We start from the raw sequence: 26,228 nt of genomic DNA, 5'->3' as shown, positions 1-26,228 counted from the left end.
TGACAGACACAGGAGACTTACAGACACAGAAGATTGACAGACACAGACACAGATGGAAACTGCAGTGATTTGCACTCAGAAATGGCCATGAGTGAAACATGGAGATGCTGTGGAGATTCAAGCCACAGAGTCACCAGCTCTGTCTGTGCTGCTGTCTGCACAGATCTGAGGAGCGGCTACTATACAAGGCTCTCTTCTGCCTACTGCCACCTCTGTGTCTGTCCTCTGTGTCCCTTCATGTCAGAGAAGCACCTACAGGACAGTCACCTACCACTGCCCAACAACTCAACAAACAAGTTTGGTGCTTCTGAGAGCATCTTTGGTGTCTGGGTCAGGATCTCACTTAACTGATTGATGCCTTTGTCCCCTCAAGTGGGTCAGCTGGGTGGTGGTCTAGAACAGAACTCAGCAGAGAGACATTCACTGGCCTTGTGTTGTAGTTACCAAGACAACCAAGGGTAAAGCTCAGTGGCCAGACCGCCTGCCTGATGCTGCTGAGGCCCTGACACAGAAACAAACAGAACACTAACCTCATTCCTGTGCTTTTCCCAGTATTCCATAGGAAGCAAAGCCATATGAACTGTCACTACACACACCACGATTCTGTACGATACAGCCAGAAGATGTTATATGGAAAATGGAAACAATGGCAAAAGGCCCAACATGAATGAGTGAATGAATGGATTTTATTGTTTTGCTTTTTTCAAAAAAGCATGTGGTTCTGTTTTGGTTTAATTCTCTAGATAATGCTTCTTAGTGGTGGCTGGGGACGGATTCTTCATGAGCAGCTCGAAGCATCTGTGCTGATAGAAATCCAGAAGTATGTCTTGAATAGGCTAGAAAATGTGTGGCTGCCGCTGTTTCTCTCAAGTGAACAGTTTGCATCACGTCAGAAAATAAAGGTATGAGCAGTATAATCTTGGGGAAGCAATTAGCAGGACCTAGCCAAACCTGAAACACGCGTACCCGCTGACCCCTCAGAATCCTTCAGTGAGTAGTGGTTAGAGTGTAGAGTTGGGCTTCTCACGTTCTGACCCCCACATCTGCCACATTCATGGTTTCTTTCTGAATTTCATTAGTTTCCTTTTCTCATTAGAAAAATAAGACTCTCCACAGCAACTGCACCAGGCATGGAAGCATATGCCTGTAATCCCAGGACTCTGGAGGCAGACACAGAAGGATTGCTACAAGTTACTGGCCCACATACAGCTAGAAAATGATGTCCTCTCTCAAGAGTAACAACAAATACAATGTGTGCTTGTTTCCTTAGCAAGGGGGTCTCATAGGATCTACTAGTGCAGCTGGGTTTTGTTTTGTTTTACATTGTTGTTATTATTTGGTTTTGTTTTGTTTTTTTTGTTTGTTTGTTTGTTTGCTTGGTTTTTGTTTTTGAGAGGGATCTCTCCACATAGGCTTGACTGGCCTGAAACTCACTCTGTAGACCAGGCTAACCTGGAACTTATTCTGTAGACCAGGCTGGCCTGAAACTCACAGTGTTGCACCACCATGCCTGACTGGCGATTGATATTTTGAATGTTATTAAGTTTTCACACAGATGAGAGAGATATACAAGGCCATTTGTTGCAGCAGCACAGAGAAGGATATGTAACAGTTAACTCAGTTCTATGGAAATCTCTTCAGATTCTCCTGTCCACACACACTGACATGAAAGGTGTTATTTACTGAGAAACTAAGAAAGTGTGGAAGAACACACAGGAGATGGCCCAGTCTCCACACACATGCATAGCCATCCACTGTCTTTCTGGATGTTTGGTTTTATGAAAAAAAAAAAAAGCTTCTGGAAAGATCTTCTTTCTAAAGAATTAATTTAGAGAGGGAGGACTTTTACTTTTTATTTTGTAAAGCATATTTGTTACTTTCTTTACTTTGATTTTATTTATATGAAGTAAATATGACTTTGGTTGTTTAAAACATCATCAGTAGTCTCTTGTTCTCTTGATCTCTTGGGCTCTTCCCTTCCCTTCTCCCCTCCCCCATCCCCTTCCCCCTCTCTCCATGTGCTCATCCTCCCCCACCCCTTTCTCTGTCTCTACTATCCTCTTAACTCCCCTCCCCATGCCCTGAATAAACTCTATTCTGTACTAAAAAAAATCATAAGTATACATAAAAGAGGTTAACCTGTCTTGTATAATTTTGATTTTTAAACATATGTCATTAATACTGATCAGAAAAATAAGAAAAATATTCCTCTATCTTATTTTCAACTTGTTAAACTCCTTGTATCTACTTATCCGGAGATATCCTTAGTTTTTGAGCTGAGCAAGTTAGAAAAAAAGTGTAGTGAGAACACAGAATTTATAGTATTGGGAAGAGCTGACTCACTTGGCAAGATGTTTCTAAGCTCTGAGAAAACTAACGACTCCTCTGTCTTTAACTTTAGGGAAATTCCAGCTCTCTCTCCAAACCCAAGCGAAATAACATTTGCCTTACTGATATTATTTACCACAGTTTCTCATTATCTTTACCACAGTCATGTTATTATAACTCGTAGTCATTTCCTGACTTGGAATTCTTTGGTGGCCAACAAAACAAACTGATTCTAGCAGTCTTCAGCCAAAGAAGCAAAGCAGTGAGAATTCTTAATAAATGATGCTGGGGCAGTTCACATTCTTAGGAGAGGAACTAGCATCCAAACTTTGGTAAATATGTAGTTAGAGATAGCACTGGGAATCTAGCAGGAAAGACCAGGTCTCTTTCCCCTGACCTGTGGCTGTCATAGATGCAAGCATGGCAGGAAGGTTGGTAGTAGAGAGCTTGCCTAGCAAGCTTGGAGCTCAGGGCTCAAGCTGTGGCATGGCTTTGATTTACAGACCTGACCTTTTTAGAGCAGCTGCTAGGGAGATCTGTTATGGATAATGAAGGAAAGACACACAGCATAGATTTGACAGAGGTAGTAAGTACCCTAAAAAAAGGGAGATATTACTCATAATCAGAAGCCTCCCAAATACAATTGTCCCTTGGTATCGAGAGACGACCTATAGAATACTGAGAACCTGAAGATGATTCAGTCCTTTGATCAGGCTGTGTTTGCATATGATTACATAATTTCCCGCTGCACTTTCTATCACCTTTAGCTGGCTTATAAAATCATAATACACTGTAAATGCTAAGTACATCTGGAAAAATAAATACAAGGGGCGAACACCTGTATATTCTCAGTACAGCTTCAGTTTTCTTACCGGAATATTTCACATCTGAGGTTATTGCATCTATAAATGAGGAACCCATTTGTGTGGAAGGCAGCTACACCTCCTGTATTCCCGTGAATCATGGGTCTCTTCTAAAAATCACTTACGGGAAATACAAAGTGGCTAGACGGCACTGTCATTACGTCCTCGGCTTCCATTTCACATGCACTCTGCTGCCTGCCTTTGGAGCAGCGCACTTAGTGATGGGTACAGATGAGGAGCCACCCAAAACACTGCCTGAGGGGCTTTCCTTTCTGTCTGAGTCTCTTCATCTTGAGTGACACTTTCCTATCTAACCCTTTGCCTCATTTCTTAGCTGTTAAAATACTAAATAGTTTAAACTTTGGCAATTCTGAATATGTTGATAAAATAATTGATTCTGCTTTTAGATACGGATGAAAGACATAGCAGATGAGCTTTTACTGCAGAGGCATGACAGGAAAATTGGAATTTGGAAGGCAAGTAATTATATTCTTCCTCTTATAAATTCTACTCTATCAAACAAAGTATTACACACACACTCACATACTCTTTCCCCCTGTACACACACACACACACACACACACACACACACACACACATATCTTGTCCTGACCATCATTGTCTAAATCTCTGCCTGAAGGCCGGTTGTGTTCCTGCTGGTAGATGGAGCTTGAGGAAGTGTGCCACCACAGAGCCCTGTTCCTCAGAGCTCCTGACCTCTCAGCTATGGAGCACAGGGCTGACCTTTAAACATGTGCTTTCCACTTGAGGCCCCAGGTTTGGTCTCCAGCACTGGGGACATACATGTCTATTTAATCATGCAAGTCCAGGTTTGTCAGACAAGCTGTTCTTATAGCAGGTGGTCGTTTACTTATCAGGAGAGTGGATTCTACAGAAAGAACACATCACATGAGGTACAACCAGCGAGTTACGTCATTCTTCATTACCCCTCAGACTTCAAATTACAGCTTAGCTTGAAAGCAACTACAGCAACTGTAATTTTGGAGATTATTAAAATCACTGTACTGGGGTGCTTTTGTATAATGGCCTACTGTGCTTCTTAGCAAGTATGATGGTCATAGTCCTGTTAGAGTCTGTAAGCTCCTGAGGATTTGTCCTCTGGAGGTCATGAAAACTGAGACCCAAGTGATCCATTCAAATTAGAACAAAGACAAAGGTTTCTCCTAGTGTTGGAGGAATACTTGGGTCCACCAGGAAGCTCTCCCCCATCTGCCTCTTGAAGGGAGGTGATCTTTTGCAAGAGTTCCTTTTGTTATATTTTTATGGAAAAACTAAGTATAGTGAGCTTATATTTTATGTTATTGTGATTTATATTTTGCATTATTTTCTATTTATTTAAATTACAGGTTTTAGTTAAATGGCTAAGTTTTAGTATCTTAAGAATCAGGTCTTAAAACAGTCTTTGTTGAGTGGGTTTTAAATAAACATCCCACTTTAATCCATACTTGTTCCTATTTATAGGGTTGTAATCTTAATATGGAGCAGATGTTGAGAGTCTTAAGTTTTTGTTCAGAGAACATGGCATGTGCCTCACTAAGGAGTGATAGGCATCTCAGCCTGTGCCTGGGTTAATGGTCCACTACTCACCCAGGCCTGGTTGCTCTCCCCTTTCAGCCCCAGCTCAAGGCTAGTCTGTCAAGGCTGCCCCTCTCCAGGTGGAATTCATTGCCCTCCCTGTCCTCGTGTTCCCAGGGCGCTTCTTGCAAAGCTCTCTCAACATTGGTATTGATGGTCACATGTGATTCGTCTCAAGGATCTCACTTAATGCCTTGTTGGTCATGGCATTTAATCATTGTATTATTGGTTGTCCAGCTACAGTGGCGCCTTGGGAGCACTGCGTCCTGGCATGGCCACCTACTGAATGACAGTGACTCGGGGTCCCAACAGGGTCGAAAGCTGTTTTCAATATATACATTTGGTAAATTTAGTAAAATGTATTTGATTTTTGAATCTGAGAGGGTAAAAGAGGTTGAATAGGTGAATTTAATTGGGTAAAATAGTTTTTTAAGGTTTGCTCCAAAATTGTTACAGTATAAAATAAATGTAGATAAAATACCTTTAAGCTTTATTAGAATATCATGGGTACTGATACACTTTATGCTATATAGAATAAATCTTTAGTCAGTAGAATTCATTATTAAGAAAAAACAAAAAATATCCCAGCACTCAAGAGTCAGAGGTAGGTGAAGGTGAGGCCAGCCTGGTCTTCATAGTGAGTTCTGGGCCAGCCAAGGCTAAAGAATGAGTTTCTGTGTCAAAACAACAAAAATAATTGTCAGTAGTCCACGGGTGAAGTTCAGTGGTCAAGCATGTGCCTGACAGGCGTGAGGCACAGGCGTCCAGTCCTAACAGCACAACATGAATATGTTAATGCGTAATATGATTATTCATTAGAGGCGTGAATATGTTAATGAGCAATATGATTATTCATTAGAGGTGTGCATATGTTAATGAGTAATATGATTATTCATTAGATGTGTGAATATGTTAATGAGTAATATGATTATTCATTAGAGGTGTGCTTTACTGAATGGGTTAAAAACATGCCATATAAAAACATGCTCTTACCAAGATACAGTTCAGGTAAATTTTCCACTTAAATTATAGAAGTTTTTATTTTTCTTAAAAATATTACAGTCTCAAAGAATAAAAGAAATAGTTAAAAATTATGCAGCCATGATAAATTACAATGTAACTATAACAGTAGCATCATGATTATTCTGTTCTCTTTTCTCACTGGTCCCAAACTGTAATGGCTATTAAAATTTCTTAACAGTGTAGTTACATGTAGTTACATGTAAGTCAGTCAGTAATTTTTCTTCTTAGTCTCTAAAAATAGTGGAGCTATCGGGAAAAAAGAGAGGAAAAGCAGAGGGTCCGAGGGGAAGGTTGTCAATGTCTATTACACCCACAGCACACGTCAGTAGCCAAATCAAAAAATGGGAGTTGGTGGTTTTAGTCTAATTAAAGACTTGATTGCTACTTTTGGAGCATGTCTGATTTCCTGTATTATTTGGACAGCCTGTGGAGAGTAAGTGGATATCTTCATCCTGTGAGATTATTGCTTTCCGTAAAGCATTATTGAATCCAGTCATTGCAAGGCAATTTCAACGGTTTGTGGCCCTAAAAGGAGATTTATTGGAAAACGGAGTTCTTTTCTGGCAAGAAGTACAAAAATTTAAGGTAATGATTTGAACTGGAGAAAACCACTTCTGTTTGAAGAGGTGGTGCCTTAAGATAGGATATTCATATCTGTAGCTTATGGAATTGTGTAAAACACCCCAATATGGCCAATTTCCTTCATGCTAACGTTTAAACACTGATATATTTATTGTCCACTGTCTGTCTAGATACACTTCTTGATATACGATGATGAGCAAGAGTGAGGCCCTCAAATGATAGTATTTGTGTTTCTGAGACAAGAACTTGTAGTGTGGCCCAGTGAGTACGTCTCTGAAGGGTGTTCTCCATCTCATGCATCTATAAACTGACCACACACATTTTTCCTAGAGACATCCCTAATTGGTGTATCCATATAAGAAAGACATTTCTACAGGAATCCTTCCTAATAAAGTGTACCATGATAACCATGACACCAGGTTATAGGTGGCCTGACAGACAGGGGAGGCTAGAGACAGTGGCCACATTCCGAGCCAAAGAAGGTCAAGGATGAGTTAGGTGCAGACGCAGCTTAGTTTCAGGCTGTGTCTTTATGGAATCATGTAGTCTTTGCCGTGAATAAGAGCTGGTGTTCTTTGTTTTGCTGTCTGGACCTGCCTAAGAGATACCCAGCCCATGTCTAAATGCTTCCAGGGGAGTGGGCTTATTCCCTAGCAAACAGCTTATTCTGTCTCATTGCAAAAGTACAGGACGAGAGTACACTGAGTTGAGAAAATGATGGTTTCTGTTGGCTCACAAGTTAAGCGTGTCTTCAACAACAGTAATGAGTTGCTCAAAGTATAGTTGCTTGGGTAAAATTAAAGTTTTCTCCAACACACCATGAATTTAGTTTTATTGCTCTCCTTGGTCTCCATTTTAATATCTCTTCCTCAATATAGCTTCAAACTTGTGGTGATGTTCCTCCTTTGGCCTTGTGGTAGTTTGAATAAGAATATGGCTGCTTTGCAGATGATATCAGAGTATACTTAAGTGACCCCAAAACTTCCACCAGAGAACTCCTAAACCTGATAAACAGCTTCAGCAAAGTGGCTGGATATAAAATCAACTCAAACAGATCAGTAGCCTTCCTCTACTCAAAGAATAAACAGGCTGAGACAGAAATTATGGAAATGACACCCTTCACAATAGTCACAGATAATATAAAATACTTTGTGTGAATCTAACCAAACAAGAGAAAGATCTGTATGACAAGAACTTCAGGTCTCTGAAGAAAGAAATTGAGGAAGATCAGAGAAGATGGAAAGATCTCCCATGCTCATGGATTGGCAGGATTAATATAATAAAAATGGCCATCTTGCCAAAAGCAATCTACAGATTCAATGCAATCCCCATCAAAATTCCAACTCAATTCTTCATAGAGTTAGAAAGAGAAATTCTCGAATTCATTTGAAATAACAAAAACCCCAGGATATTGAAAACTATTTCAACAGTAAAAGAACTTCTGGGGTAATCACCATCCCTGACCTCAAGCTGTATTGCAGAGCAATAGTGACAAAAACTGGATGGAATTGGTACAGAGACAGGCAAGAAGATCATTGGAATATAATTGAAGACGCAGAAATGAACCCCCATACCTATGGTCACTTGATCTTTGACGAAGGAGTCAAAACCATCCAGTGGAAAAAAGACAGCATTTTCAACAAATGGTGCTGGTCTAACTGGAGGTCAGCGTGTAGAAGAATGCAAATTGATCCATACTTATCTCCTTGTACAAAGCTCAATTCCAAGTGGATCAAGGACCTCCACATGAAACCAGCTACACTGAAACTAATAGAGGAGAAAGTGGGGAAGAACCTCGAACACATGGGCACAGGAGAAATTTTCCTGAACAGTACGACAATGGCTTATGCTCTAAGATCAAGAATTGACAAATGGGACCTCATAAAATTATAAAGCTGTGAGGCAATGGACACTGACAATAGGACAAAACTGCAACCAACAGATTGGGGAAAGATCTTTACCAATCCTACATCTGATAGAGGGCTAATATCCGAGATATACAAAGAACTCAAGAAGTTAGACTCCAGAGAATCAAATTACCCTATTTTTAAAAATGGGGTACAGAGTTAAACAAATTATTTTCGCCTGAGGAATATTGAATGGCCAAGAAGCACCTAACGAAATGTTCAACATCCTTAGTCATCAGGGAAATGTAAACCAAAACAAACCTGAGATTCCACATCACACTAGTCAGAATGGCTAAGATCAAAACCTCAGGTGACAGCAGATGTTGGTGAGGATGTGGAGAAAGAGGAATATTCCTCCATTGTTGGTGATATTACAAGCTGGTCCAACCACTCTGGAAATCAATCTGGTGGTTCCTCAGAAAATTGGACATAGTATTACCTGAGGACCCAGCTATACCACTCCTGGGCATATACCCAGAAGATTCTCCAACATATAACAAGGATACATGCTCCACTATGTTCATAGCAGCCTTATTTATAATAGCCGGAAGCTGGAAAGAACCCAAATGTCCTTCAACAGAGGAATAGATACAGAAACTGTGGTACATTTAAACAATGGAGTACTACTCAGCCATTAAAAATGATGAATTCATGAAATTCTAATGCACATGGATGGAAGTAGAAAATATCCTGAGTGAGGTCACCCAATACTAAAGAACACACATGGTATACACTCACTGATAAGTGGATATTAGCCCCAAACCTCAGAATACCCAAGATACAATTCACAGACCACATGAAGCTCATGAAAAGGAAGACCAAAGTGTGGATGATTCAGTCCTTTTAAGAATGGGGAACAAAATACTCCTGGGAGGAAATATGGAAACAAAGTGTGGGACAGAGACTGAAGGAAAGGCCATCCAGAGACTGCCCCACCTGGGAATCCATCCCATATACAGTCACCAAACCCAGAGACTAAGGCGGATGCCAAGAAGTGCTTGCTGGCAGGAGCCTGATATAGCTGTCTCCTGAGAGGTCTGCCAGAGCCTGACATATACAGAGGTGGATGCTCAAAGCCAACTATTGAACTGAGCACAGGGCCCCCAATGGAGGAGTTAGTGAAAAGACTGAAGGAGCTGAAGGAGTTTGCAATCCCATAGGAAGAACAATAATATCAACCAACCAGACCCCCCAGATCTCCCAGGGACTAAACCACCAACCAAAGAGTATCCATGGATCCAGCTGCATATGCAGCAGAGGAGAAGAGACCCTTGGTCCTGTGAAGGCTCAATGCCCCAGTGTAGGGGAATGCCAGGATGGGAAGCGGGAGCGGGTGGGTGGGTGGGGAAGCACCCTCATAGAAGCAGGGGGAGGGAGGATGGGGTAGGGGGTGTTTGGAGGGGGAAACAGGGCAAGCGGATAATGTTTGAAATATAAATAAAGAAAATATCCAATAATTTTTTAAAAAAAAATTAAACTTAAAAAACCCCTAGAACTTTAAAACTAGATAGTATATTTTAATGTACTCCCGTTACTTTAAAAATCCTTCTAAAAGGACTAAGGAGCTGATGGTTGAGCTTTAAAATGGCCACATGGGCTCGAGGAGTGAAGGTAAGTAGTTGCTCAGCAGTTGGAGGACTTGTTTTGAGAAGCAGAGGCGGGGCCCTCGCTGAGGATGGGTTACTAGGGTCTGACCTTGAAGGACATCTGTTGATATGAACCTCGAACCTCCTCCCTCTCTCTCCTGCTTCCTATCCATGGGGCTCTGCTTCACAGGCAACCAGACTCCGCTGAGCCAAGGGCTGCGTGCGATCTTGAACCTCTGTAGCTGTACACCACATGGAGGCTCCCCTCCCCAGCAAGTTTCTTGTGTCTGCTCACAGGGTTGTAAGAGTGACTCGTGCAGATGGAGTGACTAGAGTAGGGTGCACAGTAAGTCATTGTAAGGACATTCTTGTCTACCAACAGCAGGCAGACCTAGTTCTCCATGGCAGCAGTAAGGACAGAGAGCTTATATCTACCCATAGCCTGTTAGAAGCATATTCCCAGTGTTCTGCGAGGACTAGGTCCCGGCCTTTGAGTGTGTCTTTTGTGTATCTCTTCCCTGGAGACTGATGCTGGTTCAGTGTCTGGCATAGCTGTTAAGGATTCATACTAGGTGCTAACACTGTCCCTGCCTAGGGACACAAGTGACAGAATTAAATGACAGCAAGGCAGAGCGTTAGGCTCCTGACCCTGAAGGAAAGGGCTTTGGATAGTTCTGAGGTGTTGCAGGCCCTTCCTCACAAGCCAATGCTAGAGAGTGTATACCGTATATACTCTGATAAAGCACAATCCTATTCTGTTTTGTTCAGGATTTGTGCCACTCACATTGTGATGAATCTATCATCCATAAGAAGATTACAACCATCATCAACTGCTTCATTAATTCCTGCATCCCACCAGCTTTACAGATTGATATTCCAGTTGAGCAAGCCCAGAAGATCATTGAACACAGGAAGGAGCTGGGGCCGTACGTGTTCCGAGAGGCACAGGTAGGAGGGACAAACAGTGGCTGAGCCGTGTTGAAGCACAGCAGCAGCCAAGGTGGTCTTTTAGAGCCCTGACTTCATTCATGCACGAGAAGAGCTTAATGTTCCTGGCACTACGGTTTGCTTCCTTTAATGTAGACATCTTTTGCCTACACCACTAAAATATACAAAACTAGTGACTTCCGCACTGCTTTTCTTGTAATGCCATAAGTAAGATCAAATGCTGTGCTTTGGCTTTCGCAGTTACCGTTTTTACCTACAAATTATAAAAATACTCCCTGTAAGTCCTCTCCTTTCCCACTAGTCACATCCCCTTTAAAGTATCTGCTGCCACAAAGACGTATAAATACTTGTGTCTTATAATTTGTATATTTTTAAAGATTGAAATATCCACATAGCTCATAAAATAAGTGAGATGACACTCAAGTGGGATAGCCTCAGCCAGCACATGGTGAAGGGAAGTCTGTCTCTTTTGAACTTGTTTATAGCACTTCTTTTTAAGATAAATAATAGGAAACACTGGCTTGATACACACAATTTATTTGTAATTTGAAAACTCTTAGCCGGGCGGTGGTGGCGCATGTCTTTAATCCCAGCACTTGGGAGGCAGAGGCAGGTGGATTTCTGAGTTGGAGGCCAGCCTGGTCTACCAAGTGAGTTCTAGGACAGCCAGGACTACACAGAGAAACCCTGTCTCGAAAAAACCAAAAAACCAAAAAAAAAAAAAAAGAAGAAGAAAAAAGAAAACTCTTTTAGTGATGTTGTTCCTAAAAAGTGATTAAGAAAAATAAGTTCTAACTGGGGTAATGAGAAAGACCCATCACAAGCGAAGTGATATGAACCAGATCTGGAGTGTGACTGTGACCGCCCTGGAGCATGGAAAAAACGTTGTCCCTTACTGTTCACTGTGAGCCACTCTGTTCAAGTCCTCTGAGGGACTGAGAGTGGACTCACAATCCTAATTATGCATTAAAACCTGCAGAGGAGTGATGAGGTTGTGCAAGAGAGAAACAGAAAACATGGCGCCAGAACCGTAGCATCTGCAGTGACTGATCTTAGGACTCAGCCTCGCCTTGCAGTCCTGGCAAACCAGAGCAAGGCACACGCCTCAGTGATCTTTTGTCTGAGCAGAGGGGTCCAAAGAGGCTCATCTGCCAGGGATCCCTGTCTTAGTACAATGCCTGATTTCCTGAGGTAGCATAAACAGAGAACCATCATTTGAGGGCCTCTTTCCTCCAGATCTATAATTATTCCTGTCTGTGTAGAAGCAGCTCTGAGTGTGGCATCCCTTACCCCAGAGATGCAAACCAGAGATGTTTGCTCTCCCTCTCCTTTGCTTCCTTAGCCTGGTGTTTGATCAATTCTTAAAATGTCATCATATGCCTCCTTGTGACAGACTATCTGTTTTTCCTCACCTCCATGCCACTTCAGATCTGCAAAACCTTTTCCAGTCACCAAAGCTCCTGTCTCTGGGCTTACTCCATAAATGAACTGCAAGAAAAACACTTTTTTCTCAAAATAGTGTTTGACCATGCCATTCTCTGCTTAAAGTGCTTCACTGCCTCCCTGCTACATAGTGCAAAGTTTGCCTCATGGCTCCCTCTCTCAGTGCCCACACCCCTGTGTTCTCTTCCCCAGGGCCACTGAGGTAGCTGTAGTCCCACCAGTGGCCTTTCTCTTTAGTCCTGAGCTGTGTGAAGCCCCATCTTCTCTCCCTTGCGTTCATCCCTGCCGTAAGATTTCTAACGCTCAGTTCAAAGTGGCTATCGTCGGATCTGCCTTACTGGGTTGTAGAGTTTGTGAGAGTGGTGTGTGTTTCTTATCTGTCTTCATGTCTATATGCAGAGTAGTTATTTCTGACCATAAGGACATGAGATTTGTCATGGCACAATAGTGTTAGATCAGCTTGGAGATGAGAGCCAAGTGAAGCCAAAGCAGTAACCGCTGGTCTAGCCTTGGATCAGCAGAGCCTCTTGTCTTTCCCCATACCCACTACCATAGCCTGAAGGTTTCCCTGCTCAGCCAGGCTCTTACTGGTCCCTTTACTCATAAAGAAATGTTATTCAGCCGGGTGGTGGTGGCGCACGCTTGTAATCCCAGCACTTGGGAAGCAGAGGCAGGCAGATTTCTGAGTTCAAGGCCAGCCTGGTCTACAGAGTGAGTTCCAGGACAGCCAGGGCTACACAGAGAAACCCTGTCTCAAAAAAAACAAAAAAAGAAAAAAGAAAAAAGACAAAAGAAATGTTATTCGTCTGCTGGCAGGGAGCAAGGTAGTCCATATATGTCAGTGTTCTTCTTGTTTGTGCTTGTTTTTGTTTGTTTTGTTTTGTTTTTTCGAGACAGGGTTTCTCTGTGTAGCCCTGGCTGTCCTGGAACTCAGAAATCTGCCTCTGCCTTCCAAGTGCTGGGATTAAAGGCGTGTGCCACCACTCCCTGGCAGTATTTTTCTTAAAATTTGGTTTTCTTTTGAGGTTCTATAGGTACAGGAGAACATATATTAATTTAATATTAGACTCAAATCTCAATTGCTTCTTGAAGGATTATAACATTTTCATGCCTTCCATTGAAAACGTGGGTCCTGATAAGGTAACGTTTGGAGAAAGGCTGGTGTAGGGCATGCAGGTATTTAAGCTGAGAATGCTCGGGTTTTACAGAGATAACTGAGAAGTAGGGTTATAGACGCCAACCAGAGGAAGGCAGGCATTCAAGCTGAAGAGACTTATGGCATAGATTCTATCATCTGTCTATCTATCTATCTATCTATCTATCTATCTATCTATCTATCTATCATCTATGTATCTATGTATCTGTATCTGTATCTATATCTGTATCTGTATCTATATCTATCTATATCTATACTGTATATATTCTATCTATCATCTATCTCTAAGTATTGAAGAGTTTCATACAACATGCTTTTATCTTGTACACAGGACCACTCAACTCTTTTCAGATCCAGCCTACCCACCCAACTTTGTGTCTTTTCTTCTTTTTTCCTATTTTTTTCACCCATCAAGACCAAATTTGTGCTGCCCAAATAATCTTAGATGTGTGACCTTCTGCTGAAATATAGCCAACCTATCAGGGGCTGCCTTCTTAGGCTGTCCCTCCCTCTCCCAGCCACTAACAGTTGCCAGTAGCATCCCTCCAGGGATGGGATTGTGCGCCCAACTCCCATCTTCATGCCTGAGTTTGGTCTGGGTTGGCTTGCACATATGTTGTGCATACTGCCACCGCTGCCCTGCTCTGTCAGGAAGACAGTTTCCTTGTAGTAATCCACTGCCTCTGGCTCTTATGTTCTCCCCCTCCCTCTTCTGCAATGATTCCTGAGCTGTTGTAGGAGGGGGTGCGGCATGTATGCTTCACTTAGGGATAAGTATTTCAGTTTCTTCCTCTCTGCACCTTGGGCAGTTGTGCGGCTCTGTGCTGGCCCCATCTACTGTGAATGGATGCCTCTCTGATGAGGAGGGCTGATCTGCATTGGACCATGGGTGTAATGTTGTCATTTGCAATCTGTTTAATGCTTTGTCTACTAAGGCATCCTTTGACAGGGCTCTCCAAATTTTACATTATGCTCCCAGGAAGCTACAGAATTCAATAACAAGATTGTACTTCAAAGGGAATAAATAATTTTAGCAAGTAACTATATTTGTGCCTAGAAAAGATGAGTAATGATTTTTGCTAATTCAGGACTCAAACATTGACTTTGAAAAAAATTCCTCTTTTACTCTAAGAGTTGGCTCAGAGCCTAATGGGACGGCTCATTTTTCTTCAAGGCATTAAGTAAAAGCTACTCTTAGCCATAAGATGTTGGACTTGATTTGATGTGGCAAGTCCTATCTTAGAAATAATATCTGCCTGTGGAGCTAATGTAAAACTTGAGCACAGGAATGACAGCAGCTACTCTTATCTCTGTAAATATCATAATTAATCCCTTCATGTTCGGTGTCCTCTTAAGCTTGGTCTCGGATGCCGGTTTGCTTTTTAAATGATAACTTTTTCTCCCCCTCATACAAAAGAGAGATTATATCATTTAAAAGTTACTCAAGATTTATTCTTAGATCCGCAGCTTTGTTTAAGAGCTTTTCCAGAGGCAAAATGGTATTTCCTTTCTCTAAAAGACAGAGGCGGGTGTGGGGGAGCTTCTCTTGATGAACTGGATACTTGGAATATTTGCACAAAACTGCAGAGCATGGCTAACCAACTGGGGTCATTTACAAAGAGAACATCAAATCTTCTCCTAGTGGAGTCTTTATTAACGTGACCAGTTGGTTAGGGAAGCACAAAGGTAAAGGAGCTTTTAAGTGTACTGTGTGAGTGTTTTAAAGGACTGTTCAGTGATGGTTAAAAACCCTGCCAAGAAGCATGTGCTAAGCTCACTGTGCTGTGAAGACTGCAGACCAGGCATGGGAGGGAGACCCGGTGTAGATTAAGGATAGAGAAGTTAATCCTCTATTGTAGCATATTAAAGTTAAATCAATACATATGTAGAAAATCATAATCTGAGACTTACTTTTTTATGTGCAGATGACAATTTTTGGGGTTCTGTTTAAGTTTTGGCCACAGTTTTGTGAGTTCAGGAAGAATTTAACTGATGAAAAAATCATGAGTGTTTTAGAAAGAAGACAAGAATATAAGCAGAAAAGGAAAGCGTCAGACATAGAAGAAGAAAAGACTGGAAAGGTAAGACCAAACCCACCTGAGTAAGCACACTTCAAAAAGATAAGGAGGGTTGTGTGGTCGATGAATGTGGGCTGGGGAAGGGTGCAGAAGTTACAGAAGTGACCACAAAGCCTTCCTTCACAGCCACCAGACTGTGCTGGCTGGATTTCTCAGAATTGATGTCAGCCAGGTTCTTCTCTTCATGAAGGCTTTTGTTGACATCTCTAGACAACACCAGCAGTTTCCATTCACTGGAGTGATCCTGCTTCTCGTGTGTGTGTATGTGTGTGTGTGTGTGTGTGTGTGTGTGTGTGTGTGTGTGTGACAGAGACAGACAGAGACAGAGGGATGCATATGTGCGTGTGTGGTGGCTGTGCACACACATGCAGAAGTCAGAGCGGGAACTCCTGCTCTATTGTCCTCTATTCCTGTGAGACAAGATCCCACCCTAAACTGGGAACTATCGTGGGCCAGTGATCCTCTGGTCTCCATGGCCACAGTGCTGATGGGGTTAAGGGTACCTGACCACACCTAGCTTTTACCCCACAGTATGTGTGTGGAGGTCAGAGGGTAGGTTCTCTCCTTTCACCATTCGAGTCCCAAAGGTCAGACTCAGGTCACCAGGCTTGTGTGACAAGAACGTTTACCCACTAAACCCCCAGCTTTTGTTAATACTCTTACAATATATGGCAAATACATTGTTACCACTCATTATAACTGAAAACTTCACACTTTATTTTAATATCGAAATGTAAGGAAACCAATATAGTTATAGCAGATATTTGTTTAAATTCTGTCAGTGGGCCAGGCAGTGGTGGCGCACGCCTGTAATCCCAGCACTTGGGAGGCAGAGGCAGGCGGATTTCTGAGTTCGAGGCCAGCCTGGTCTACAGAGTGAGTTCCAGGACAGCCAGGGCTACACAGAGAAATCCTGTCTCAAAAAACCAACAAAACAAAAAAAAAAAAAAAAAAAAAAGACTTCTCTGTGGGCATGGCTCCCGTCTCTGTGGGCGTGGCTCCCATCTCTGTGGGCGTGGCTCCTATCTTTGTGAGCTTGCCTCCTATCTCTGTGGGCGTGGCACTCAACCAGAATGTCCATTTCATTTATCAACTGATGGTAATAGTATGTATCTTATATGACTTAAGCATGTAAGATAATTAACTGGCGTGCATGTATGAAAGACTATTCAACCATGTGACAGTGAGGTATTTGCTCATTTGGTTTTGTGAGGTATTTGTTCATTGGTCAGCACAGTGGGTAAGGAGCCTCCTCTTGGGACTTCCTGGCTTTGGATCCTAGCCCTATCATTCATTCTATTCCATTGGCTCTGTTTTCCTTTTATTTTTAATTTTTTCTATGTATGTCTGTACACATGTCACATGTATGCAGGTCCCTGTGAAGACTAGAAGAAGGGTAGAGAGTTCCTACGGTTGGAGTTACAGTCTATTTTGAACCACCCACCTGGGTGCTGAGAGCTTGGGTCATCTAGAGAGCAGCTAGCACCCTCCCTCTGGCCCCAGATCTGTTCTCTTAGCAAAACAGTCACTTCCCCAAGTCTCATTTTGTCAGCAAATAGAGAGAATCATAGCACTCACATCCCAGAGCAAAGGTAGAAAAGGACATCTGCAGCCCAGCAAGTCACACGTAAAGATGGTTGTCTCAGCAGGCACAGAGAGTGATCTTTATATCAGAATGGCGTCACTGTCTCCTCCACTTCCGTCCTTGATGGGAATTCAGTGGAGAAATCATGTGAAGCATGTGACGGGAAGAAGAGGAGGAGGACCTTAGGGAATGCTCTGTCCAGTTTAACATCCAGTTCAGCACCAGATCGTAGAAGTACTGTCACATCGATGTAACTAAGTCAGTGAGGTGCTGTTCGCTGTGAGCTTGACCCCAGCACCTTGAGAATAAGCTGGGCACGTTCATGTCACCCCCGAGCTGGGAGACAGAGACAGGAGAGATGACAGACTTTGTCTCATAAAACGAGGCTTTGACGAGCTATGCCCAAGGTTGTTCTCTGGCCTCCATATGCAGACACACCCACACGTTTATGAAAACACACCACACGCACACACATGCATGCACAGACACACATTTTTGACAACATACATTAAGATGTTCATTCTTTCTAATTCAGGTAGCATGTATGTAGGAAATAATAATCCATGAAGTACTCATCACAGAAATGAACATAGATTTGTGTATTTTGGTTAATTTCTAATGTACAAATTTGGAAATGACCTTGGTTTCTACTTGAAAGAATGAAGGTCGGTATTATGTATCCTCTACCCATCCATTGAACGGAACAGCATGGTTACTTTATCACTCATCCATCAAATATCTGAGTGCGTGAGACCATTCAGCCACTACAGTATACACACGGAGTATTCGTGTCACCACACATCACGTGCTGCTGGGCCTCCTGTGGGAGATGCTGTTCAGCAAACACCTAGCAGTTAAGCCATACAAGGCCCTGCCTACCTCCAGTTCTGTATTTCCTCATATTGAAACATTTTTGCCTGGTATACCTACATGAAAACAAGCACATACACCTTGCTTCCATTTGTGTGTATAATTCTTTTTTTTTTTTTTTTTTTTTTTTGGCTTTTCGAGACAGGGTTTCTCTGTGTAGCCCTGGCTGTCCTGGAACTCACTCTGTAGACCAGGCTGGCCTCGAACTCAGAAATCCGCCTGCCTCTGCCTCCCAAGTGCTGGGATTAAAGGCGTGCGCCACCAACGCCCGGCTTTGTGTGTATAATTCTATGCCCATGAGTTCTCCTTGGTGGAAATCTGGATATATGCTCATGACGACTATCAGTAGTCCTCTGAGGCTTGGGTTTTTATATTCTACGTCATTTTCATCTCATTTATCATTCAGTGGTTTTATATTAACATGCAGAGTGAAAGGTGAACTCGACACTGGCTTGAGGCTTCAGCTGTGGTTGAACTATGCCCTTGTGTGGTGCTGTCATAACCTCCTAAGGTCACATTACCCATTTTGGAGTAACTTGGTTTCTTACTTACAGACTGGAGTCAAGCAGTATGCAAGTACTACAGGTTCTCTTACGAAACCTGCCTTAGGCAGTGAGTCTCTCCTAGTCCTGCAGTCCTATGGCCGACAGGTAAGACTCTAGGGTACCCTCCTCTCTAGAGCAGTGAGTGGGCAGTGGTCACAGCTACAGGGGGTTGTGATTGGAATGGGCTTATGGAGCACCACAGTGTGTCTGCTCAGAGTACAGGCAAAGACAGTAGTCTCCAGGGAGAAGATGGGATGACCCAATTATGGACAATGTAATAAAGGAAAGGTGTATTTTTTGGGTTTGGAGGGTTTTTTTTCCCCTCAGAGCATGCTGGGATTGAAATTTAGGACCTCGTAGATACTAGGCACGTGATCCACCAGAGTTCTTCCCTAGCTCACGAAGGTTTAACTTGAAGACAGTGAATGCTAAATGCTCAGTGTGTTTCTTAATTCTTTGTTGTGCATACCCACCAACTACGACATTGCGTTCTTATGTTTACAATGAGCTCCTTCACACCAATTCTCTGAAACATCATGGGTTTAATTTATATTCATTTTTGATGACTTGTATTGAAAAACATGTGCATCTTAGGACAGTACCAATTCATAAAACAAACTTTTCTGCACTTAGAAATGCTAAAAACGCTGTTAGCAACTGAGAAACGGTAAAACGCTCACAAAAGAAGAGAAATGGCTGGTTTTGTAGAAACCATACTGACAGAGCTCGCTCTACCGTGGAGTTTCTAGAGTGAAACTCGGTCCAGGCATCAGCAAAGTATTGGCATAGCCTGTCAGAATCACAGCACACACATAACCTAGGAGACGCGGACACAGGTTTGATGTTCTGATCTGTGCTCTGTCCTCAGGAGTCAGTATTACCTTGAAGCCTGCAAAGAGGCTTATAATCTCTTTTTGTACTGCTAAAGGAGAGAAAGAGTAATGATGGTGATGATGGTGGTGGTGATGGTGGTGATGAAGGTGGTGATGATGGTGATTGTGATAGCGGCTCTGATAATAATCATGTCCTGTCTGTAGCTTAAGATTTCTGTTGGAAACTCGAAAGCTTCTAGAAATCAAAAGCTTGAAAATACATATATACACATTGCTTTTTAAAGTACATATGTTGGCACTCTAGAAATTAGGGAATAATTATCAATTATTATTCAGTAGTCGGTCTAAATGCCAAATCATCACCCCCTAGGTAATCTTGGGTATTTTGTAAGCACTAAGTTCATAATCACTATGACAGTAACTGAGTCACTGCTGCTGTACCAATCAGCATCCTTACATTCTCTCTCAGGCAGTGATCAAGGCTACAGAAAGAAGTAGCCTTGTTACATAGTACATAGTCCTATGAAAGTGAAGTAGGTTGGTAATGATTGTGGCACACAGAGAGATTAAGATGTATACACATTGTTTGTGAAAATCTGTATTGTCATTTGAGACATATGATCGAAAAATCTCAAATATATTCCCCTTTTTATTTTGATTTGTTTTGTTTTTGAAACAGAATATTTCTGCACAGTTCAGGCCGGCCTGACTTTATATGTAGCCCATGCTAGCCTAAAAGTTATGCTAATCCTCTTCCCTCAGACTCATTCACGCTGGAATCACATGCATCGGCCGCCATACCTGGCTAAGATATACTTTTCTTAAAATGTGTTATACGTGAATTAAAAGTTTAAATGAAAAAATATTAAGACTTATGTTACCTTCTATTTTTTTCTTGAGGGAAATCTGGGAATTTTTTTCATAATTAATTTTGAAAAAAAATTTTTTTTAGCCAACCTGGTGCTATTCAAAGTACATAGAAGCCTTGGAACAAGAGCGGATTCTTCTGAAAATTCAAGAAGAAGTGGAAAGAAAAATGTTCACAGGTAATTTTTGCCTCTGTTATGCAGAGCTGCTTTGTGGCTGTCTGTCACATAGTAATGCCTGGTGTCTGCGACGGGCACGTCACTCTCTCTCTTGTCTTTGTCTTATACAGGTACATCATCTTTCACAAACTTGCTTAAGCCTTCCACTGGCTCCGCTCTGTCTTTGAAGAAGAATGTGTCTCCTCACAGCATCCAGAGTCAGTCCCCCTGATTGTCTGCCTTCAGCTCTTGCCTTCCCACCTCTATCCTAACCTTCCAGTCCAAGGCCCCAACTCTCCCTGCCACCAACTTGTCACCCTCCAGTTAGGAGAATGTTCAGTCTCTCTGTGTCTGTCTCCTCTGCCAAGGAGGAGAGACAGGGATCAGTGCCTAACATGTCTCTTGTTTTCCAGGATAGCAGCTTCCAGTCCACACTCAGATCCTCATGCTGCCGAGCACCAGGTAAGTCTGCTTGTGAGACTCCCTTTGACTGCATACCCTCTCACAGGCAAATCTACACAGACCCAAACCACATCCCCACTCACACACCCATGCCTCACCACCAAACCAAAGGGTAGGAACAGCTTGTCTTCTGGTTGATGCTACCGTCTCCCAATAAGGGATTCCTCTCAGGAAGAATTGCAAGCTTTCTAAACTCCTCTATGCTGTGAGTATGTGACAGAGCTGCACACCAAGCCCTCTCCGTACAGACACTGATGAACTGGAGATTCTGACTGATTTCCATGTTAGTGTTTAACAAGCCACTTCCAGAGCAGTCCAGTCACAGAACGTAGTGTACATGTCAACAATCAGCCCAGTACTCAAGGAAGCCAGCGAAGGTGCCTTCATTATCTTCCACCTTAACCTGGTTTCCCAGAGAGGGTAGGGACAGGGAAGTGGGCCTGACTCTCTCAAGCTGCTTATCTTATTCTCCCCCTCCCACCGACCCACAGTGAACCCTGACAGGCACCCTCTCCCATCCCCCACCTCTTAGGTTAACTTCCTAATGCCCTGAACATTTCGGATGCCATGTTTCACGTGTTTGTTTATTCATTTTTAATGTTCTTTTTATTTTTTATGACTATTGTTTGGATTTATTTTTCTATGCATCTTAGTTTCACACATTTTTTTTTCTTTTGCAGGATTTCTTTAAGCTAACATTAACTAACACGAGAAGCTGAGTGCCTGAGGTGTTGAATAGTCTGCGTCCCCTTAGAATACTGTCTATGATAGGCTGGAAGAATTAAAGATTGTTGCCTGTCACACTCCATAAGGAAAAAGCATGTGTAATCTTTCAACAGATATCCCTTGCAGGCCCACCATATCTGCTTAGCAGACCTATTCGTTGGATGACTAGGGGTGTGACTATTCCTAGTGTAATAAACACAGAAGAGCCCTCTGCCTCCATTCCCAGCCATGATGGAACTACAGAAGCACTGGTCTGTACACAGCAGCACCCACGGGACCCACATGACGAGGGTTAGCATTTCAGGTGACTTGATCCATTCCATGCAAGCCTTCCAGACACCTTGATGATTTTAATTTGGACTTGTGCTACAGACTACCCTTGATGAAGACTGTTAGAGCCAAAAGAAATGAACGGTGCTTAGAAAGGGAAACGCTCTGTCACAGGCAAAGGAGAACCAGACAACTTGTAAGCGAAGACCTGGGATGGTCCTTTGTGACCCACACAACTAAGGTACTCCAAGGACTATAACCCAGACTAGAAACTGTGCCCTACAGTCCCGCACAGTCCCAAGAGGTCTTATCAAAGATACAATTGTCATACCAGATTCTCCAAGTAGTTTAGAACTTTAAACAGGGAACTTTATCAGCTGACATACTTTGAAGGTTCCCTTTCCTCTAAAGAAGGGACTCTCGGGCGCTTGTCGTTATTTTGCATTTGGAGGTAAAGCTCTTGCTCCCTCCAGGCTGTCCCTCCGACCCTCAAGGTGTGGCTTGCCATGTCTTGCTAGATAGAATGTCCCTGGCACCGTGCCCACAGCACCCTACACAGAGGCTGTGAACTGTATCTGTTTCACAAAATCCCTGAGGAAGTCAGTGCCCCATGGGCCTCGATCTTTCTCCCTTCTCTGCTGCAGCTGAGATTTTATTGATTTACTTGTTTTCCCGATGTTCAATTTTTTGTTCTCTCAACATATTAATTATAATTTTCTAGAAAGTTATTTTTCCAAGTTGTCAATGTTCATTACAGCTAATAAGAACCCACTTCCTGGTCATAGTATCAGGCTGCTGCCTGAGTACTGCAAGCACTGTAGAATATTAACAAAATTAAGATAAAATAAAATATATTATCTTTTTATTCCTTCCCTAATGTTCTTCCTTCCTTTATGCAGAGAGTTTTTAACCTATACAGATTTTCTTCTTTTAAAAGAACTTCTTTTGACACTTCTTGCAAAGCGGGTCCATTTGAAACAAATAACTTAGGAAACCTTTGAAGTGGAAACTTCTGGTTTCTTTGGGAACTCAGTTATATCATGTGTTTTGCTGGAGCAGACAGGTGAAAGGAGGTTTTGCTGAAGCAGACATATGAGAGGATCTGTGACATTTGAAAGAATATAAATAGGACCCCGCAGACAGTGGGGAAGCTGGCGCATGGGTTTGCCTTGCTCTGCCTCGCTGGTCTCTGCCAGTGATGCTCTTGTTCTGGTTCACCTTCCATCTCATTGCTGGTCTTCACTTGATCCTAACTTCATAACTCACCAAAGGATTTATGATATTCTGGCAGCTTCTTGCTGCTTTCACAGACTCTCACAGGTCCAGTGAGTTGAGCTGCTGCTGCTGCTTCTCCTGTGGTCTGCCGAGTGCACTGGACTGCAGCTGCTGATTCGTGTTTGGTGTTTGCTTGTGGACTGAACTGCTGATATCCTGACAAAGATGATTGGAATTGCCCCCCACCCAAAACTATTTCCAAAGAGGTCCACTTCCCCCGTATCCTAATAACCTTTCTTTTCCACGGCCTCTGGTGGGTGGTGGGCTAGAACAGAGGTTGAAGCCTTTAAGAATCCTTATTAAAGCAGGTTTGGAAAAACTGAAGCCTACCAACCTTTCTTTTTTTTCCTTTTGACAGGTAACTGCTTCTGCTCCAGTCTGTCCCTTCTGCTCTGTCCCTCCTGCACAGGGCCACCTTCACTCTTGTCCCTGGGCCATGAGAGACTGTCCTTCTCTCTCTCTGCATTTCAGTTTTGAAGCTTCCACTGATCTCTCTTCAGGCTCAGCCCCATGGGTCTCTCCTCATCAGTGTGTATTCTAGATAAACTCCTCAGATGCTCTTCCTGTCTGAGATACTGGGTTTTTTTTTCCCCCTCATATTTCCAGTTGATTCTTCCTTGGCATTTTCTTCTCTGTGCTTGCTTTATAATTCTGATGTTTATTGTTGCCCTGGCTGATTAAGGTCAAAGTCTACCATTGTCTGACTAGCCTTTTGAGCTCAGAGTAAAATGGCTGGCTCCCTTTGCCAGCAGGGCTTCTCCTGCTTTGACCTTGTCTGGGGAGCTTGAACCCCCCACCCCCCACACACACCTACGCCTTTGGAATGTCACATAGCCTTGGTTAAGATTGCTGGTTCAGCGCCCTTTCTCCCAGTAAGAACCTGTTTAGCTAGCATCTGGGACTACTGGAATGCCTCACGATGCTAATAAAGCATTCCGGTACCCTCAGCCTTCAGCCAGTGACCTTTGCCTACCCTGGATATCCCCTCCTTTCCCCCAAACTACATAAACCCTGATTCATCCCAAGTAAAGCTGATCTGTCTCCATGAAGCTGGTCCCAGTGTGTGGCCACCAATCGTACTCACGGGCAGTCGGAAACCCTGATGTTATTGTTTTCAAGACTCGGTTTCTCTGTGTAGCTCCAACTGACCTGGAACTCACTCTGTAGACCAGGCTGGCCTCAAACTCAGAGATCCACCAGCCTCTGCCTCCTGCATGCTGGGATGAAAGGCGTGCACCTCCAGTGCTCGGCTGTCATCCAGTTTTCAAAGCTGGAGCTTTTAATTATTAAATGCAGTCACCATAAGCTTGTCATCTTGGCAGTGCCAGCACTCCTGTCATCTCTGGTTCAGGTGCTGCTTTGAAGTCTGGACTGTGCTGCATGTGTTATAAATTTTAGTTGAAAACAAGACTTGATGTGCATGGTAACAGAGACTGTGGTGGATCAAACTGTGAGCTCTGCTTAGCTGACTCAGCGATTTTGAACTTACTGTGGCAGTAGAGACGAGATTTTTCTCTATGCTCTTCTTTCTGTCTTTGATGTTATTGGTTTTCCTAAAGTCGCTTCGGTTGTATGGAAGGCTTGACGCTCTTGTTAAACCTCATTATGTGGGAAGAAAACAACATTTTTAGTCTCATGATCAGTGTTTTAATGAACCTGAACTGACTGTTTCTCTTCTGCAAGGCTTGTTGGAGCATAGGTTTAAGAAAAACAAACAAAACCAGAAACAACACAGCAAGCAAAACGAAATCTTGCTATTTTATGTTCCAGTACAGTCATGCCTTTAATGGTAGGTCTGGTTAACAGTGCACTGAGTGATCTCACATTGGTCGATTTACTCCCCACTCCCCAGCAGTGGGTGGGGTTTTCAAGGTGGTATGACTCAAGGAAATGGAACAACAGAGACCGCTCAGCAGTTAGAGCTCCAGAGGATGCAAGTTCAATTCCTCATGCCCATATGGTGGCTTCCAGCTGTCTATAACTCCAGTCTCAGGGGATCCAACTCCCTCTTCTGGCTGCTGTGGACATCAGGTACATACATGGCATACAAACACACATTCAAACAAAGCACTCATACACATAAATAAATCAATTAAAAAAAAAACCTTCAAGGAAGTGCAAGGCCATCCCTGAGGCTGAGGCTCTGAGAGTTCTAGCTCAGCAGCCAGCCTCACTGCTCTGGGCTGTGGCCATGCACAGGTAAGCTGTGGATCTCTTTTCCTGCCCATCTTCTGTCTGCAGCTTAGGGCCAGAGATTACCCTATCACCACGGTTCTTTGATGTACCCAAGAGTTGTTGCCTGTCTGTTGAGCTGTTTACTTGTTGCAAGGGTGGTTACAGTGACTTCCAAGCTTTTGACAAATCACAGTGGAGCCCTGATGTTTAACATCTGTATTTTAAGTATTTGACGAAGCCAGCTGAGTCAGTCAATGGGTTCTCCAGGGAGAGAGCAAGGATTGAAAAGAAAAAGACAATTAGACAACACTGTAGCATGACCCCAGCCAGTGCTGAGGCTGAGGCGGGTTTATTTTTTTTTCCAGTCTGCTTTTATATCATTCTAGGTACATGCAAAGAATATGGTCAGTCCTAAGACATAAACAAAGTAGTCAAGGAACAAACAAGACAAAAATTGAAGTAATCAGACAAGACAATAAGCAAAGTCCCGTGGTCACTGTGTCTAGTGGTTTATCAGGATGACCAAAATACAAGGAATACATTCCTCAGCTGTACTTGCCTTGAGCCTCCTTTGTTGTCCCCGCCCAATGTCAAATTCTTGCCAAATTCCTAGAAGTGGTCCCAAAAGGCCTCCACAAGTATTCTTTAGACATTTTGTATAACAATTACAGTTACAATTAACAAAAGTTAGTTTAAGTATTGAGTTGACGTTAATTGATGTAATTTGTATAATAACTATTTACACATTCATTTTTGGCTCTTCTTCAAAGCATCAAACCGAGTTGCTGCCATCAGGAGGAATTTTCTTCCATCCATGTGCCCAGATGTGTGCTTGGCCCTGGTCCACATGTGTGTCTGACCCTGGTCCAGGTGTGTGTCTGGCCCTGGCCCATGTGTGTGTCTGGCCCTGGCCCATGTGTGTGTCTGACCCTGGCCCATGTGTGTGTCTGAC

General features: G+C 42.9%; 1 protein-coding gene across 1 annotated transcript in view; it reads left to right on the top strand.

Moving 5' to 3' along the window:
* Rgs22 (regulator of G protein signaling 22) overlaps positions 1-22,698 on the top strand; it is a 114,481-nt gene extending 91,783 nt beyond the window's left edge. Inside the window, exons 19-28 of the mRNA XM_028766655.1 lie at positions 744-902; positions 3,599-3,667; positions 6,234-6,395; positions 10,654-10,833; positions 15,358-15,513; positions 18,520-18,615; positions 20,296-20,389; positions 20,500-20,586; positions 20,782-20,830; positions 21,511-22,698. Of these exons, the coding sequence (XP_028622488.1) occupies positions 744-902; positions 3,599-3,667; positions 6,234-6,395; positions 10,654-10,833; positions 15,358-15,513; positions 18,520-18,615; positions 20,296-20,389; positions 20,500-20,586; positions 20,782-20,786 (1,008 nt within the window). The 3' untranslated portion in view covers positions 20,787-20,830; positions 21,511-22,698. The remainder of the gene's footprint in view (positions 1-743; positions 903-3,598; positions 3,668-6,233; positions 6,396-10,653; positions 10,834-15,357; positions 15,514-18,519; positions 18,616-20,295; positions 20,390-20,499; positions 20,587-20,781; positions 20,831-21,510) is intronic.
* The last annotated feature ends 3,530 nt before the right edge of the window (positions 22,699-26,228 follow it).

This window comes from Grammomys surdaster, unplaced genomic scaffold (genome assembly GCF_004785775.1).
Source record: "Grammomys surdaster isolate TR1022 unplaced genomic scaffold, NIH_TR_1.0 63, whole genome shotgun sequence".
In the NCBI taxonomy this organism is placed as follows: Eukaryota; Metazoa; Chordata; class Mammalia; order Rodentia; family Muridae; genus Grammomys; species Grammomys surdaster.
This window is presented reverse-complemented; position numbering and strand designations above follow the sequence as displayed.